Source organism: Strongylocentrotus purpuratus, unplaced genomic scaffold, assembly GCF_000002235.5.
Source record: "Strongylocentrotus purpuratus isolate Spur 01 unplaced genomic scaffold, Spur_5.0 spur5_scaffold_4, whole genome shotgun sequence".
NCBI lineage: Eukaryota > Metazoa > Echinodermata > Echinoidea > Camarodonta > Strongylocentrotidae > Strongylocentrotus > Strongylocentrotus purpuratus.
In genome coordinates this window covers 26,745,437-26,764,816 of record NW_022145610.1, presented here as the reverse complement: position 1 = coordinate 26,764,816, position 19,380 = coordinate 26,745,437, and the positions used below count along the sequence as shown (strand labels likewise).

The following is a 19,380-nucleotide window of genomic DNA, read 5'->3' as shown; positions in this document are numbered from 1 at the left end:
TCCCGTTCAAAGACACCTCCGTGGAAGTGACTAGCTTTGACTCATCAGCCAAGAAATTCTGTGAAGACTGAAGTGTAAGAGCAAAGGCGTCGCTAGAAGGGGTACGGGGATGTGATACCCTCTTTAACAAGAGTTCTAGGGCTGTTTTTATTCACAAAGATTAAGATCGACATTACGTTGGACTTAACTACGGCAGGCCATTCATGCCACTGTTTGTTCACACAGTTATTGGCATTGGTCGCTCAGGGGACGTACAAATCATGGTAACAAATCCAAATATTTCATATTTTTTGATAATTTATTATTGAAGGAAAAAAATTGTCTAAAGATCATATTGGTGAGAGCAAACAGTGGCATAAACACCTGCCATAGTTAAGTCCAACTTAAAGTCGATCTTAATCTTTGTGAAACACTCCCCTGGTCACTATAGATGAATACAATTTGACTGGGAAGTGGAAGAGCAGGGGCGTCGCTAGAACAGTGGGTATTGGGTAAGGGTGTGGCACCAGCCTCCCAACTAAAATAATTATCTGTCCAATATGATTGCAGAGACTTTCCAAAGATTAACCTTCCGCAATTTCAATATCCTTGCCCATTACTTTTGAAAAGTGCGATCATGATAATGACCTATTACGTAATCCAAACTTGATTTGAAGGGCAAGAGAATTGGGTATTGAAAGCTCCCTAAAGTTGATTTCTTGAAAGTCTTTACGATCACGTTATAGATGGCACAACATATGCTCTGTCGACTATAGCTCAACGGTCACTTTTCTACACGAACCGTATTCATAATCGCAACACTAGGTCAAACAATATACTTCCCCTTGACCCTAACCTTAAACCTAACCTTAAAGGTAAAGACCAGTTTTGGAAACGCCCCCCCCCCCTCTCAAAAAATGAAATGAAATGAAATTACCAATCATGTGAAAGAATTTGTTTTGACTAATATACGTGATGTAACAAATTTTGCCGGGAAACCACTTACTAATTGATATATTTGGTAAATTATTATATCTATCTGGACCGGATAGATATCGCGCATGTGTCGCGTACTCCCATATCAGTGCTTGTAACTTTAGCAATACTGGGCTAAATTTCTCATCATTTTGATGATTCCAGAACCTTGCAGTACACACCAATACTTATATGCTAGATGATCAACCCTTTCTGATCGATTGCACAACGTTTCTTTCACAATGGAATCGCATGACACCATATCTCTAAGGAAATTAGACCCGGAGTAATAATCGCCCAAGCATTATGTCGGAGCATCTTTTATTGTGAGGTCGGAAATTAGCCTAAAATTATCCCTTTTTCTCTCTGTTACTTGAGTGGAAAGTTGTCAACTAACATATTGAGAAATAGCGAAATTGGCTCCAACAGCCCCCTCCCTCCCCCATTCAAAAGGCTCTAGCGTCGCCCCCGTTTAAGAGGTCGCGCTTAGAAGGACTTCGTACCCGTTACCATCTTGTTCTCGTGATTAGTGAGAAATGACAGTCTGTTTGGGCGAGAAAATCAGATCTGGAATGATTCATAAGAGGGTTCGAGGTCTGTAGTTTATACAGGAATCTACCCCCGCGTTCCTGAAAGATAAAGACCCTGTAAATTATCTCTAGAGTTGGAAGTACACCAGAGAGTCACCAGGGGCGGATCTAGCTTTTTGCCAAGGGGATCCAGGATTTTCCAAAAATCGCGCCGTTTTACTTTTTTTTCTTTTTCTTCTCCCCCCCCCCCCTTTTCACTTGGCCGCCCAAAAGGGGAGGGGGTGGTTAAACCGTCGAAACCGCCCCCGTAGATCTGCCCCTGGTCACTGTCTACCTTCTAAAATATGAATATAAACAAAAACTGTAAGAGTATTGAGCAATAACGGCAATTGGTAGGGTATATGAATTAACGAAAACGACACTTACTAACGTTAATACGAACATATTAAGAGTTACCTGATACGGTGAAAATCTTTTTTCATAGCCTCAGCAAATTGAGGATCTGTCATTACACTACCACATAATAGAATATTTCTCCAACACTCCCAATTTACTACGACACTATACTTCAGTAAATGATTCCACAATATCTTCATGTATGATTGATAAAGCCTCTTTTGAGAACCAAAACATGCAAACTGCTTGACAAACACAGAGTTGATAGAGTTTTGAACATAAATATATGCAATGTTTGATTTGTGAAATTTAGGCCCCTAATGATCCTTCATTTTTGCATATAACGTGCAGTTGCAACCTCTTTAAAAAAAAATCCAACTAAATATATCCGGCCATGTTTATTAGACAGTTCATGAAAAAAAGAAAGTTTCCGCCCGGGCTCGAACCGGGGACCTTGAGTGTGTTAGACTCACGTGATAACCACTACACTACGGAAACTTGGATGCCAGTGTTTTCATCACTGATGTATGATGTGTATTAGTATATATTTAAGCAGACCGATGAACCAGGGACACGAGTACAATTTACAGGTCCCTGCATCTATTATTTTGATAGACAGAGGCAAATTAGGAGGGGGCATTGGGGCATGGGCGTCAATCCTTACGTAAAACCTATTGTTCAGGGGGGAGGGGTGAATGATCATCCCCCCTAAACAATAGGTATTACGTAAGGTAGGTATTGACGCCCATGTATTGGGGGCTCCCTGCCCCTAAAGAGGTTCGGAAAAGGAGGAAGACGAAATCAAGAGTTGATGATCTTTTATAAATTACATTATTTTAGCATTCTTTTATTTTGATTTAGGCCACTTCATTTTTGCATATAACGTGCAGTTGCAAACCTCTTTAACACAAAATATAAATCGAACTCAGTGTATTCGGCCATGCCTGTTAGAAAGTTCATGAAAAAAGAAGTTTCCGCCCGGGCTCGAACCGGGGACCTTGAGTGTGTTAGACTCACGTGATAACCACTACACTACGGAAACTTGGATACCATCCACTAGGTAGATGTGTTTTCATCACTAATCAGTGGTGTGTATTAGTATGTATATTAAGCAGATAATGACCGATGAACCAGGGACAGGAGTACAATTTACAGGTCCCTGCAATTATTTTATAGACAGAGGCAGATCGGGAGGAGGGGGGGGGGGGGTCATTGGGGGCTCCCTGCCCCTAAACAAGGTTGGGAAAACGAAGAAGACGAAATCAAGAGTTGATGATCTTTTATAAATTACTTTATTTTAGCATTCTTATATTTTGATTAAGGCCCCTAATGATCCTTCATTTTTGCATAACGTGCGGTTGCAACCTATTTGACAAAAAATATATAAATCGAACTAAATGTATTCGGCCATGCCTGTTAGACAGTTTATGAAAAAAGAAAGTTTCCGCCCGGGCTCGAACCGGGGACCTTGAGTGTGTTAGACTCACGTGATAACCACTACACTACGGAAACCTGGATACCATCTACTAGATAAATGTGTTTTTATCACTGATCAGTGGTGTATATATGTATTTATATTATTAAATCAGATAAGGACCGACGAACCAGCTGGGACCTGAGTACAATATTTACAGGCCCCTGCAATCTATTTGATAGACAATGGAAGATCGGGAGGGGGGCATTTGGAGCTCCCTGCCCATAAAAGAGGTTGGAATAAAGGAGGAAGACGAAATCACACTATGAATATGACTGACAAAGAAAGCGGACAAAATATACAGTTTCTCAGTAGACACAGGAACATCACTTCACTGCTAAGAGTGAAGGATCTTTTATAAATTATTTTATTTATGCATTACCCCAAAAATAATTTTAAAATCCTATTTTCTTATTTCGTTATTAAGTTCCTTTTCACAGAACGTTTTGACTTGTGCCCCCACATTCTCACTAGAGAATCCTGGATCCACCATTGGATATACGATGTACGTCTATATGTTTACTCATCATAATTATCTAAACATTAAGTGCTATTGTTTACACAGTGATTATAAAGAGATAATTATTGATTGCGAATAAAATGTCTAGAATAGATAATAAATAGTTAAACCTCATACTCAGAATGGATGAGCTGGCAAATGCATAAATAGCTTAGAGAATGGGTAACAGTTATAGTTTTGTTGCTGTAAACACATTCACCAATTTGAGTTTAATTAAATGGGTAGGGGGCATGAGCAAATTTGTATAGGGTGTATTTATACAAAATTGGCTCCCCGGAAAACCACATCTGCTACTACCAATCGAAATTTATACCCCGATCAGCTGATTTGTTTTAAATTTCACATATCTTACACGCTCCCTTTAAAACGCAAATTGTTGACCCAGCAATGGCTTTGGGGTTTGACGGGTGATATGGCCCAGTTCATGACAAAAAAAAAGTTTCCGCCCGGGCTCGAACCGGGGACCTTGAGTGTGTTAGACTCACGTGATAACCACTACACTACGGAAACTTGGATGCCATTATATAGATAACTGTGTTTTCATCACTGATCAGTGGTGTATATTAGTATGTAAAGCAGATAATGACCGAATAACCAGGATGGTTCATCTTCTTTCGGATGGTGACGTTAAAGGTCGGTCCCCAGACGTAAATAATCATTTCTGATTGATACACGTCTGTAAAAACCCAATTACACACACCCACACACACGATGAACCAGGGACCTGAGTACAATTTACAGGTCCCTGCAATCTATTTGATAGACAGAGACAGATCGGGAGGGGGGCATTTGGGGCTCCCTGCCCCTAAAAGAGGTTGGAATAAAGGAGGAAGACGAAATCAAGAATGAAGGATCTTTTATAAATTATTTTATTTTTGCATTACCCCAAAAATCATTTTAAAAACACATTTTCTTATTTTTTTGTTTGCTTCCTTCCTTGTCACATAACGTTTTGACTTGCGCCCCCACATTCTCACTAGATATACGATGTACGTCTATGTTTACTTATCATAATCTAAACATTAAGTGATATTGTTTACATAGTGATTATAAAGAGATAATTATTGATTGTGAATAAACTGGCAAATGCATGAACAGACAGCTTAAGTTAAATAAGAGTCCTTAACGGGGGTGAAGACAAAATGATGGTGGTGGGGGTTGATATGGGTAACAGCTATAGTCTTGTTGCTGTAAACACTAGCAACAATTTGAGTATAATTAAAGGAGGAGGGCGCATGAGAAAACTTTATAAGGTTTATTCAAAAGAATTGGCTCCCCCATAGAACCACACCTACTCCTACCACCCGAACGTTATACCCCGATCAGCTGAGGTGATGGTCATTAAAAGAATACTCGTTTTAAATTCCACATAATCTTACACGCTCCCTTTAAAAAGCAAATTGTTGACCCAGTAATTGCTTTGGGTTTTGACTGGTGATATGGCCCTATTCAACCAGATCAGTTGTTTATAATATAAATCGAACTAAATGTATTCGGCCATGCCTGTTAGACAGTTCATGAAAAAAGAAAGTTTCCGCCCGGGCTCGAACCGGGGACCTTGAGTGTGTTAGACTCACGTGATAACCACTACACTACGGAAACTTGGATACCATCCACTAGGTAGATGTGTTTTCATCACTGATCAATAATGACCCATTAACAAGAGACCTGCGTACACTGATCAGTGGTGTATATTATTATGTACCTTATTAAAGCAGATAATGAGCGAGTAACCGGGAACCGGAGTACAATTTACAGGTCCCTGCAATCTATCATGTTGATAGACAGAGACAGATCCAAAGATGGGGGGGGGGGGGGGGGGGGGGGGGGCTCCCTGCCCCTAAAACAGGTTGGGAAAAGGAGGAAGACGAAATCAAGAGTGGATGATCTTGTATAAATTACTTTATTTGAGCATTCTTTTCTTTTGCTTGACACCCGAAAACCCGATGACGCATTCAAAAATATGTTCTTATTTCTTTATTTCCTTCTTTACACAGATCGTTCCGACTTGTGCCCCCGCCACCACCTTCTCGCTAGAGAATCCTGGATCCACCATTGGGTATAAAAACGATGTACGTCTATGTATGTTTACTCATTATATTTAAACATTAAGTGATAATGTTTACACAGTGATCAGAAAGAGATAATTATTGATTGCGAATAAATTGTGTAGAATTGATATAGTAATAGTAAATAGCTCAACCTCATACTCATAATAGATAAAGTGGCAAATGTATGAATAGACAGCTTAAGTTAAATACGAGTCCTTGTTGGTGTGTAGAAAATGAGGGTGTTGGGGTTAACATGGGTAACAGCTATAGTTTTTTTGCTGTAAACGCTAGCACCAATTTTAAGTTTAACTAAAAGGGAGGGGGCATGAGCAAATGTTAATGGGCTTAAAAACAAAATATTGGCTCCCCCGTAGAACCACACATGCTCCTACCCCAAAAACGTTATACCCCGATCAGCTGACGTGATGGTCATTAAAAGAAGATTCGTTTTAAATTTCACATATCTTACACGCTCCCTTTAAAAAGCAAATTGTTGACCCAGCAATGGCTTCGGGTTTTGACGGGTGATATGGCCCTATTCAACCAGACCAGTTGTTTATGGACAACATGGCCGGAGATGAGTCTGTTGAGAGCCAGAAGGGCGTTAACTCCTGTAGATATACATAGGGTCAACGCCCTTTTGGCTCTGAACATACGACTGACGGTCATGTAAACAAAACACACCGAGAAGAGATAGACATGAAAGCTAATGAATGGGACCAAGCAGGCCAAGTGACATGTTTGGTTTCAACGTCGAGTGCAACGACCTTTCACTCTAAAGGTGAACTTTTAGGATCAGAAGCACCTACGACCTAGAAGTAAATAGGCTCTTGATACCGAAGAAGGAACAAAGACTTTTTTTTTCTTTTCCATATTTTCTTATTTTATATTCGTTATAAGAAATATTTATTTACCAAGTGAATGAAATTTTCTAATAGATATAAGTACAACATCAAACAAAAATGTTTTGTCTTATAGACAGCTTTAAAAAAAGGCAAATCATTATAATATTAATCGAAAATCTTAAACTACATACATGTAAGCAGAGGAGACGGGTTGGGGAGGGAGAAGGGGGGGGGGGGTATCGTTCATTGTTCCTTCGAACTTGAGAAGCGTCCAAGAGAGAAATCAGCGATTAATACCAATGAAGAGCGGCGTAGCCATTGAGAGGGCGTGGGGGGGGGGGGGGGCTTAACTGTGTGGATGAAGGTGACAATGCCATCAAGTGAAGGGAGGGCACTGAACTTACCCCCCCCCTACCCCCTCTCTCTCTCTCTCTCTCTCTCTCTCTCTCTCTCTAGCCCTTCTCTCTCTTTCCCCTCATCTTCGTTATTCGATGGGGGGGGGGGCATACCTACACCACAGCTGATTAAGGAATAAAGTGAGCAATTATATCTTATTCAGATTCGTATTGGTATTGTTATATCAAGATTTAGCTTCGAAAGGATAGACAATCCATATCTTTTTTTAATGTAACATTACAGACTGTACATTAGCAATAGAGAGATTAATTTAGGAGAAAAGGGTTGACAAATTTGACAGTTTTGGGTAATAAAAAGAAAGTTTGAGCAAACACGGACAAATCTAACAACATGACACAGAAATGGCTGTGATGACGTACAAGGGGAAAGGTTATCAAGACACGGAACATTAAGAACGTTCCGTGTTCCGTGTAATTGTATTCGATTTGAGATTTAACATTCTGCGAGTATAATCAGATGAATACCAGACTAAAAGTCAGACAATGTTGTAAATCATTTGGCGATGGAAAAACTCGTGATGAATCGTGTTTGTTGGGGTGTGTTTGACGGGTAAAAAACATGACGACATTTTTGAGACTTTCCTCTACCTCATACATCTTATTTCTTGGATAAATTAGTATTGTCTTCTGAAGACAGAAATGTTCTCTGTTTCCATGTGGTGAGTTTTGAGAGAAAAGGATTTCTTTTCGACAGCTATCAAGTTCAAAGAAACAGAATGTGTAACAAAGAAGAAATTAAACAAGAAAAAGATTAGGAACAATAGAGTGCGAGATAAGCGAGTGTATAAATATAAAATTGTCTGCATTTTTCAAACTTTTTCAAAACGAATTTTAAACATTTCAAAAGATTAAGCACGGCTTTATGACAGTATTTTGCGATGAGTTGCATGAAGACAATAGCCTATTATCATGATGAGGGACGAAATGAGTGACAGTTGCTGGTTTATAGGCAACGGTGATAAATTCACTCGAACAAAGGAAGAAAAAGAAAAGAGAAGAAAAAAAGAAAGAATGACAGAAAGACAGAAAGAAGGAAAGTTGACTGACGGTATGAGAAAGAAAGAGAAGAAAAGAAAAGAAAAAATCAAAATTTGTTTAAAAAAGAGGGAAATAAAGCTAAGTCGACAAAACAGCTGTACAACAAATCAGAATGAAGATACAAACAAGAGTAGAAAACAAAAATAGAATTTAGGAAAAGATATGATCAGACTTAGAATGATCAACATAAGTGAAAGAGGAAAACAAAATTTGGCATAAAACCATGGAAATCATCCATCCATACAGGTAAAATTTTGAAAAAGTAAGTTTAAGTTTTACGAGATTGAGACAGCTGACGGAATTATGACTCAAGTATATAGTACCGGTAGTCAACGCACTGTGTCCCACGTGTTTGCTATACTTCTATCATCGTGTTCGTTGATCACCTCCCCGAGGGCGGACAGATCACTCGTCGTCGAGATCGTCAACCGAGGTCAATGAACTTGTAATGATCTTAAGATCGATATGGATGCTTCCCGACGACAAAAGTGTGTGTACGTTGGTCTAGTTTGACTGCGACTTCTTTCACAGCGGTGAGAAAGTTACATTTGCTTGTCTTTTTATAATAACAGGAAATAAAGAAGAGAGAGAGAACTTGCTCGAAAAAGAACGTATGACTGTTTTTGTATACAGGCATAATTTTGCCAAGGGAGTTGATACCTCTTACCCAAATACCAACTCTCCGGTTTCTAAAATATTACAAACATCTCATTGAAGTGGAAATGCTATTTTGCCATCGACATTTTCTAGATGGCAGAATATTGGGTGAAAATTTCTCGAATATTAAGATTGGGGGTTGGGGTGGGGGGGGGGGGGGCAGCAGTCATCTGTCCGCGCCTCCTTAGCCCTCTAATTAAAAATCAGTGATGGTGATATAATGAAATATGGGACAATTCCACATGATTTTGATAGCTAAGTGATAACTTCAGGATGTTAAGTGGAACAAAACTAAATCTAGATCTTTAAAACATAAATAGATAATTGGATAATATACATATACAATCTCATCAAAATAAATAAATACAACCGACAAAAAAACGAAAGAAAAGACTACACAAGAAAACTAAAGAAAATAAATGCAAGAAAAAACACAACACAACAAAACAAAACAACAAGTTGTAATCCTATTTTGTGGATCAACCATTTTCATGACCAGTTGAATTAACTCGTTTTCAGGCATAACGGTGATCGTAAGAATCTGGCCATATTGTGGAATGTACAATAATAACAAGTCATATACAGGACCAAGTGAGCATATTAAAGCCCGTCTATATTAATTTGGCTAGGGGATTAGACCCAGCGAGGTCACTGACAGGTGGCTATCTCATCAACTCGGCTCTCAATTAGCATAAGAAAAAGAGGATCATGGGGACCAACGGGCCCCGCTTATGCCTAGGTCACATATAAACCGGGCCCCGTACGATTTTCCCTACCCGGCGGCTTGCCGTGGATTTAGAGACCGTACGGGAACCGTCCGATTTTCATTTCTACGGCATGTGTGGTCACATATTCTGCGGCGCCCGGGAGGTGCCCGGAGAAAATTGGTCGAGTGAAATGAAAGGCACCCGTAAGGGTGCCGGCCGAGTGCCGGCCGGTAACCTTACGGGCTCCGTCCGATGAGCAGGTGTACCGATGGCTCCCGGAAGGTGCCCTGCCGGGGCACGGCCGGGGTTCTCAAGGCGCCCGGCCGGGTGCCGTGCGGTGCACTGAACTACAGAGTGAGTCAGAAAAAATGTCCCACTTTTTAAAAGTTGTATTGTTTGAAGTATGAATATTTAATCATGGGTTTCATGATATATCTTAATAGAGTTATCCTCCCAGTACATTTAGGTACCATTTTCATTTGAATAACTGCATGCATCACTGAATATCAGACAATCTTTACAAGACTGCCAGATCTCACTTGCGCAAAGTTACTGGGTGAGGAATAAAACAGTGCATTGAACATTGAACATTGAACATTCAAATGAAAATGGTACCTTAATGTACTGAGAGGATAACTCTATCAAGACATATCATGAAACTCATGATTAAATATTCATACTTCAAACAATACAACTTTTAAAAAGTGGGACATTTTTCTGACTCACTCTGTTTGTGACATTTCAAGATGCCGCCGTGAGGGACCCGCACGGGCAATATTCATCTTAAATGGCCCCCGGACGGCAGACGCCTGGTGTTGTGCATATCACCCGGGCTCTTGAGGGCCCCGTGAGGGCGCCGTAGGGTACACGTACGGAACCCTTGAGCACCGCAAGGCGCCCGTACAGATTTTTCAAGAGAATTGATCCCCAAAATCGTGAGGGGCCCGGCCGGACACCGTCCGGAGCCCGCAAGGGACCCGTAAGGTGCCCTACGGGCCCTTTACGGGCTTTCTACGGCCTTACGGTCAGATAAAAACGCCGGGAGAATTGGGAGCAGCCAACTCAGCACCACGGAGCCCGTACGGCTTACAAAACTGTCCCGGCGCCCGTAGGAACTTTACGGCAACCGGCCGGACACCGGCCGAAAATTCCCAAAATGTCTGTTTTTACTCGCCGTACGGGCCCCGGAGTGTATATGTGAAAGCCCCATTAGGCATTGTTTTCTATATAGAGGGAGCAAGTAGCTACAAGTAGTACAGTGGGGCTTGAAACTATGAATTCCAGTTGCATCTCCTTGATGAACATGATAAAACGGAGAACAATACGTGCAGAGATGGAAACCTCTTCCATCAAACCCAGATTCTCTTCAAGTGACCTTTGACCTTGGAACACATGATTCGCATTTGTGTCCCGATATTGGTGAAACATTCCCCCTAAAAATAGACATGAATCAAAACTTGTCGATTAATCATTTTCCCTTCCTTTCTTTTGTTCGTGAAACAGAAGTGATAAAAACATGACTAGATCCATATAACTTTTCCCTTTTTTCCTGGATAATGATGACGCCCTTCAGTGTCAGAGGAAAGTGAATTATTCGTCTCGACGTGTGAAATGCGTTTCCGCGGGAATTAAAGGATGTCAGTAAACAATAAAACTATATTTTAAAGGTCAAAGTAATAATTTGGAGGAGAAAATAACCGGAAGATAATGTAACATTTCCAAATTGTTAAAGTGATAAATAATTATAATTCTGATACATGTATATCATTAACACGTTCAGCGTGAAGTATGAATTGTCTGTACTATGGTTATACGTACATTTTGCGAGCTCCTCTCCGATTTGCTCCGGACATAAAATGTCGTAAACTTTCATTTTGATTAGTCTCCATTGATGACGGAATAGATTGTTTCCATACAGCGGTTTTTGTAGAAACAAAATTGCAAAAAAATTATATTTAGGGTGCATGTATGATTGAACATTTTATCAAGGGGAAATAGAAATTTCATTTTCTTTTTCGTACAGAGCAAATTGAAAGAGAGCTCACGAGATACGTCACACAGTTGCCAATTTGTTTGACTGATGGCAACTTCAAACATTCTTAACTTTCTTTTTTGTATCGGTATTTGCGCGCTTTCTCTGACCCGTTTCTCTCATTTTTCTGCTTTTATTCAAACCAACTTAATATCAGGGTGGATTTTCTCTTTAAATCGGCCTACATCATGTAGACCCACATTGTTTGACTCATAGCACTTTAGTAGGATGGCGCATATTATGCACCAAGTACGATCAGGAGTTTTCGATTTGTTACGCACTATGCCCCCTCTCCTGTTTTTATTCCTATATCACATTTTATGTATCCAGGCATATCCAGTAGTTTGAAAAGAAGGGTGGAATAATGCTCAAAGTGGAATAATTATCAAGTTTTGAATTAGTACGCATTATGCATGACCCCTGACTCTTGGTTTATTCCTATATCACATTTTATCTACCTTACCAGTATAGGATTAAACAGGGGCAGCCCGCCCCCGCCCTCGTTTGAAGGTCTGGAAAAGGAATGTAAATTTTGTATAAATTGGTCTACAGAAAGTGAAGCTGCTCAAAATAACGCCCCAATCCATCTGGAGAGGAATCCATAGAGGGACTGTTAGAATATGGGGGAGGGGAAGGGTGGAGGGGGAACTTTGGGGACTTGGGGTTTCGGGCTTTAAGGGTTCTTGCATTCATTTTCTACATGTGCCTCGCGAAAATGGTGGGGGAGGGGCTCAATTTGTTAGGGGGCTTAAGCCCCCCCCCCTATTTCCGCTACTGAATCTACCCCTCTGATACCAATGTCAAGATACGCCCCTGCCTACCTCTCTCTTGCTCTATGATCTATCTTTTATTTCCTCTTTCTCCCCTCTCTTTTTCCTACTTCTTCAATCTTTATTTCTTCTCGCCTTCCCCCTGTCTGTTTTCCCATCCTTTTCTTTTCCGTACTTTATGTCTTTCAGTTTTAAAACCTCTTTACATCACGCTCATCCCTCTGGTATAATTATGACTCCCTTGCGCACGCTCGTTTTTCTGAATTCCTACCATACACCATATTGTCTAAACCCCCATCCACCAATTTATGATGTATTTACACAACCAAGAGGGCAGGTGATGTATTTATTTTGCTCTGACAATTTTGTCATCTCGGGTGAGTTATGAAGATGGAAATGAAGATGTCAAGGCCCATACAGACTGTAAAAAGGTTCCCCTTGGAAAACAACCCCCTTCATAATAAACAAAAACATTCCAATTATATATCATAAAAAATGCAACTCCTGTTTTGGTATGTCCTCAATACCTACACCGGCACTGACGGTCCGTCATGATGTGCTACTCTGGTGTTTGTAAAAGTATCGTAGTCGAGTGGTTTAAGCACTTGACTTGAAATTCAAAGGTCGTGGTTCGATCCCAGACACGGCACTAATGTCCTTTGGCAAGGCATTAACCTACATTTGTCACACTCGACCCAGGTGAAGTAAATGGGTGGAATTAATTCCTTGAAATTGAAATGAAATGATGGAGCGCTGTAATGACAGATAGGCTAAAACCGGGGTAATAATTAGTGCGCCTCGGAATAGAATTTCTAGAGACGGCGCTATAGAAATGCCTATTATTATTATTATTATTATTATTGTTATTATTATTATTATGATTTGTATAAAAACATTGCAAAAAAGTGTAGGGGCTGTTGCACAGAACTTTCTAGTAATTTGCAATTCATGATACGTTACAATAGTTGATATAAGCTTCTGACATATTGCATCTGCATTAAGTATTACATTAAAAAAAAACCCATGAAATTTGGCAGTTGTTAATCTGCTAGTGTTAACAGGCTAGGTGGTACATCATAGGGACAGAAGAATATATATTTTGATGGGAACAGGATTTATCTAATTTAGTACGTTATGTTCGTGTGAGTGCCTTGATTCTTGAAGAGAATGTTCTATTCCTATGTCAGCATCGTCATGACGTCATTATCGTGGCACAGTCCGTCACACCGTGGCCTCCACTTGGCTAAGGCTCTGCTTACAACTTGAATGTCACGTATCAAATCTCGTCATATCGGTCTGGAATTTATTTGAGTCGATGATGATTATGATTTTTTTTTTTGTAATAAAAAATTAACACTTCAACCTTTTAAAAATAATATACACTTTAATCTGTTGAAAAGCACAAATTACTCTCTCACCGGAGATGTAGAAAGGACATGATTATGTACAAAAGAGGAGATACGCCTTTCCATCTCTGATACCACCACTCTGTATCCAGGCTTAAAACTAAAAAGTGACAAATATGGTACAGGGGACCAAATCAACAGGTTGGCCTGCCTACGTGATGGAGACTTGCCACATCTGCAGGTATTTTGAGGGTCATTTGGTGAAGAAATCGTGCTCGCTGTTGATACCACCTAAGTTAGTAAATAGCAAGTCTTGGCTGTTTTACTGCCTCATAATTCAATCATTGCTATACAAAATGCAGTCAAACAATTGCCATTCAGACCCGACAAATATCAAATATTGTTCTGGTTTGATGTGGGGGCTGACGTTTATCGCCTATAAAGGCACCCTTTCTCTTTGTGGTGTTTCAGACCGTAAAATCAGCAAGCTCATTACTTGTAATTTTACGATAATGGGCTTGACAGTGAACTTCAGAGAAGCCGAAAGGGACATAATTATTACCCATAACAATAAAACGTGTTTTGTTCGGGTTTGGGAGCAGAGAAGCGAACACAAACAATATGGTTTGCGAAGCATCACTGGCACAGTTAACCAAGAAGTTTGCTATTTTATTTGGGGATTTTTTTTTTTTAGGGAGCAATTAAGTTTAGTAGACCGTGTACGTGGCAGATAATGATCTTACATAAAAGGTTTGAACTGTAATAAAATGTACGTTCCCACAAATGAGCGGGGAGCACGTATAATGGGCAGGGAGTTAAAATCAATGGAAATGTCTAAAATTGAAAGAATGACAACGAAAATCACTTGTATAAGTAATATTGATTAATGGGATACAGTTTCATGTTTTATTCGTATTGAGAGAAAAAATATAAATAAAGAGCAGGGGGTCCCAGATGGCGACAAGCGGAATAAAGAAAGGAAGAGAAAGAGAAAGAAGTACGGAGACAAGGGAGAGGCGTGGATGAAATTAGGGAGGGAGGGAGGGACATGGATAGATAAATGGTTAGGGAGAGAGAGAGAGAGGGGGGGAGAGAGAGAGAGAGAGAGGGAGAGAGAGAGAGAGAGAGAGAGAGTGAGAGAGAGAGGGAGGGAGACTGACAGGGGTGGATACTGCAGCGAATTTGATTTGGCTGTGAGTTTGTGGGAGAGGGGCAGGGGTTGGCGGTAACTGGGGGTTTGATATTTGGGGAATATACATGTATATAGCCCACATCTATATCAAAATTATGGGTAGATTGTGATTCGAAATATCAGAAGCACCCTCAAAATTAATGATAAAATTATCCAAACTCCGAGGATCTGAGTGATTTACACAAGTCATGTATACAATTATTGTGAAGCAAATTAAAGTATTTAGGAAAATGCAGGAGGAAGTTGGGTCCTCATGACCAGTCTTAAAACCAGCAAATTTCCAAACTGTATCTAAACTTTATCTGATGGCACTCAAAGGAATAAGACTGCAGTGGTGATTTTTTCTTCTTTCTGATACTTGCACGCTGGGCCTTGGGCTAAATGCATGTTAGTCTCTCGTCTGAGCAGCTCATTGGTGGAAAGTTTACCCCGAGCCCTTCTGAGGGCGCTTATCAACCATGGCTTGCAGCATTGTTGCGTCATTCCCAGGTAAGCGTTAGGTGCATGCGCAAAGCCAATGCGTCGATTGTTACGTCATAAGACTTTTAACGCGCATAACGCACAAATTTGCTTAACAACATTAAACTGACAATTCTTAAAGTATAACAGAAAATAGATAATAGGGTGAGTTACGAACCAAATTTAAGGATCGAAATAGAACCCTCAAATTAAGTATCATCATGACGTTGGATTTCATAACAGGTAAGATTAAATGAATAATACATAAACAAAAAATTCGTTTTATAATCCACGTAAAACTTGTTATTTTCAAATGGGTCATTAATTTGTTTCGTACAATTTAGGCGAATCATATAGCTGGTTTAAGAGAATCAACAGATACGGAAAGGGAAATGGAGACGGGGAGGGGAGAGGGGAGGGGGGAAATGTTCGTCTTGATTATAAGAATGGGGGTTTTGCTAACGTTTCTATCATATCAATTATCCTTTTCTAGCAGACAACAATAATGTGAAGATAAAAAGTTTCCATTTTATTAACGAAAACAAGCCTTACAAAATCACATTTTCCCATAATATACTAAAAATTACATTTTTTCTAACTCACTTCGCTCGCTCGCAAATTTTCCAAGAAGGGGTGATGTAGAGGCTCGGATGTGTAATTATGGAATACTCTATCAATAGACGTATAGCTCTACTGCATGAACCCCCTAGTTTCTTAGTATTCCTTATATAGATTCCCTTCAAATGTATCAATGTCTATATAAGTATTATAAATGTGTGTGTTTGCTTTTTGAGAATCAGATACCATAGACTCCAAACAAATTTTTTTTTTCCTTCAGAATCTAATCATTGGAAGATGACAGAAAATCTCTATGAACGACTCAGGAGGACCCAGCGTAAAGGAAAGAGTCGAGATAATGAACTCATGGATCTACTCAACGATCTTGTCAAATATGTTGAATGGTAAAAACAGACATTATGCTAAAAATAAAATCTAATTTTCAGGGGATCTCTGACAAGGATGCTATTTTCGATGTAAATAAGTTTCGTTTTCGTAATAGTCCACCTAGTTTCTTTCAGTTTCTCTTTTTATTTTTTAAACTTTTCATTGATTTGTTAAAAGTGTCCCGTGTTATAACTTTCTACATATATTTGTGGTTGATAGGTCCCCCTTTCATTTAATGGCTATTTGTAAATATGGGGCATTAAACAAAAACAAAAGTCAGGAATTCGAACGTGAAACTCTTTAACATTATAAGTATCAGGTTTTCTTTGCAATGTTGTATCAATTAGCCACTACGTCAATTGCAGTTTTAGTTCAGTTATCAATGTGAATTTCAATGGTAACATTCATTTCTTTGTCGTCTTGAACAAACAGGCAGAGATATGTCACCGGTCGTCGAAACCATAAATGGGATGAAAACCTCCAACCAATGAACCGAGACAGGAATGGCTACACCGACCATGAAATGATGCAAGACTTCAAGAAACTCCAGTTCGACGATGACTGCTCTCCCGTGCAGCCCGCCCTGATCGCCGAAGTGAAGTCGGCTCACGAAGAATGCCAGATCCGTCAATTCGAAGTCGACGAGCTCGAGATCTATCTGCAACACAAACTGGGCGAGCTGGAGAAGGCACACGAACTCTTCCGTGTTCGCATGTGCGAGATCAAGCGGCTGACGGGCCGCGCTCATGGGCGATCGACCGTACGCACACGACCTGTGACCTTCCCCGCACATGACAGTCCGCAGACGACCGATAACAAAGATAGCCCGCCAAGAACAAGTCATCGAGCTTCCAATGACTTCAGAATTAGCTCCTTCGTTTGTGTGGACGAGCAGGAAAACAGATCAAGGCAAATGACGGCACCACCTATTCCAAAAGACATACTCGAACTTTCACAAGAGAAATTCGGGAAGGGGCGCCCTTCTCGATTGAAGAAACGATGGAACAGTTTCAAGAAAAGCTTCCGACGCAACAACAATTAATTTCAATTACAGTGATGAATCTAGCAATGACTTTTCATTAGTAGGAAAATAATCAAGGTCTTAAAACAGAGATGTTAAACATATCAATCCACTTCGCACTTCGATATTAAGATATGATATCCTAGACATGTTATGTAGTCGAAATTCTGTTTTTACCAATGACAGAAACCATGTAGTATGCTAAATCAATTATCCACGCTTTAATCTTCAAAAAAATGAAATGTAAAAATGGCATGCTCCGTTTCTCCCGAACAAATTTCAAGCTATGGATAGAATCAAAATTCTCTTTCTAACTGGTGTCATTTGAATATACAAGATGCAGGATTCATTAATAATTGATAATAGAATTCATGCTACGTTTCTCTCAAGGAACTCTGGAATATCAACCAAACATAATAGTCCATAATTAATTATGTCACAGGTGTAGAACTGGGGTAAACTCATACTTCGATTTGAATAATGGTATGACATGCTAAAACAGAAAAGAACCCATCATTAATTCTAAATGTATGTTTCCAAGAATGAAAGAATCATGAATAAAGGTGTGGAAAAACAACTCTTGCTTGTGGAGGTGATTTTTTTTTTTTTTTTTTTTGGGGGGGGGGGGGTATATACCAAGACCATCTTGAATAGAATGAAATTAGAGACAATTCCAGTAACGTTGCATCTAATTTTTTTCATGGAAATCAAGTAATCAGTGGGAGGAACAGAAAACATCTGTATCAATCAACGAAGGAAATTCATAATCTGTGATTGTTTCTGAAAGTATATATCATTTTGTTCACAACATCGAGTACTTGAGCATTTTCAAATATTATTTTATACTAGATCTTTCAACAAAGGCTAAAAGACAAATAATCACACTTTAGAAGATTCTTATCATTAATATATTTTATTGAATATCTTCTGTAATAAAAACATCAGAATAAATACACTTCATATCACAAGATAAGTTAGAATGAAACATGAGTAAAAATTCCAAAAAGATAAACGCATTCCAATTAATAATCAGGATCTAATAATACATTTCAAAAACTATTTTTAAATTGTTTAGTTATCAATGCCATCGGACGATGCAATAATGGAGAGGTAGCAATTCTGCTGAAATGAAAGGCAGGATCCACAACGAGGTAAAAAATCACCTACCATCATAATCAATGGTAGAATTTGAGAATGATGCATAAATATCATGCATTTACAAAAATAAATAGATTTTAAGAATTGTAAGTAATAGTTATTTAGTTAAGGATTACACACCCAACAGTAAAGGTATGGCCAACCATATAACTAGCTGAAAATATGATGACACTTTCACTGCTCGAGTCTCTTGAAAACTTGTTAAAAGTGAACGAACACAAATAACGTAACAAGTAATAGCATTTTAGTATCTGGGGGGGGGGGGGGGGAATGTTTGCTCTATTGCATCAAGACCCCATTAGCCCTCCTTGGTTCCATAAATAGACCGATTCTGTGTGTTCAACCTGTGTGCATGATATACAAATGATCCATGCAAATGATTTTATTATACGATCTATCCGTACTTGAGTTGAGGCTGTATGCATCTATGGTATGAAGCCTTCAAGTTGAGTATGATAGGTGTATACACAGGCCAAACTAGAGCAAATAGATCGTTTAATGAACAAATGAAAGCATGCATCATTTCTTTTATACAACAAAAGTATGAAACCCCTATATCCTTATTATTTGATTTTAAAAAGGATTCATTTCAAGATTGTTTTCACATGACATTAACAATAATCTCAAAAGATCAAGAAAATGAGTTAAGAAAAAACCTTAGGAATTATTGATATCACCTTTTTTTCTTAACCACTGTAGTAATTGCATTGAACAATTAAGAAAAAGATTTGGTGAATATGACCCCCACAGCACTTGTGTATGTGGGAGAATGACATTTAGTGTCCAATGACATAAAGGCACCACTTTCTTGTTTTCAAACAATTTTGATGAGAAACTAGAAAATAATTTTCTTTGGCCTTACAATGCCC

The 19,380-nt window shown here is 39.2% G+C and overlaps 1 protein-coding gene and 5 non-coding genes across 6 annotated transcripts; 1 reads left to right on the top strand and 5 right to left on the bottom strand.

Annotated features, from left to right (window-relative positions):
• Positions 1 to 2,305: 2,305 nt before the first annotated feature.
• TRNAV-AAC lies at positions 2,306 to 2,378 on the bottom strand. The gene has a single exon. It is a non-coding gene; the product is annotated as a tRNA-Val (tRNA).
• Positions 2,379 to 2,849: 471 nt separating this feature from the next.
• TRNAV-AAC lies at positions 2,850 to 2,922 on the bottom strand. The gene has a single exon. It is a non-coding gene; the product is annotated as a tRNA-Val (tRNA).
• Positions 2,923 to 3,319: 397 nt separating this feature from the next.
• TRNAV-AAC lies at positions 3,320 to 3,392 on the bottom strand. Its single transcript has one exon. It is a non-coding gene; the product is annotated as a tRNA-Val (tRNA).
• Positions 3,393 to 4,311: 919 nt separating this feature from the next.
• Positions 4,312 to 4,384, bottom strand: TRNAV-AAC. Its single transcript has one exon. It is a non-coding gene; the product is annotated as a tRNA-Val (tRNA).
• A 1,019-nt stretch (positions 4,385 to 5,403) lies between these two features.
• On the bottom strand, positions 5,404 to 5,476 carry TRNAV-AAC. The gene has a single exon. It is a non-coding gene; the product is annotated as a tRNA-Val (tRNA).
• Positions 5,477 to 16,212: 10,736 nt separating this feature from the next.
• On the top strand, positions 16,213 to 17,616 carry LOC105447526. Its single transcript, XM_030998110.1, has 2 exons — positions 16,213 to 16,349; positions 16,765 to 17,616. The coding sequence occupies exons 1-2, from the start codon at positions 16,243 to 16,245 to the stop codon at positions 17,372 to 17,374; spliced, it is 717 nt and encodes a 238-aa protein (XP_030853970.1). The 5' UTR covers positions 16,213 to 16,242; the 3' UTR covers positions 17,375 to 17,616.
• Positions 17,617 to 19,380: the final 1,764 nt, after the last annotated feature.

Bases quoted from the DNA above. Each gene is read 5' to 3' on its own strand.
- LOC105447526 (XM_030998110.1), top strand. From the start codon at position 16,243: ATGACAGAAAATCTCTATGAACGACTCAGGAGGACCCAGCGTAAAGGA. The intron at 16,350-16,764 runs GTAAAAACAGAC...TTGAACAAACAG, and splicing joins CTTGTCAAATATGTTGAATG to GCAGAGATATGTCACCGGTC.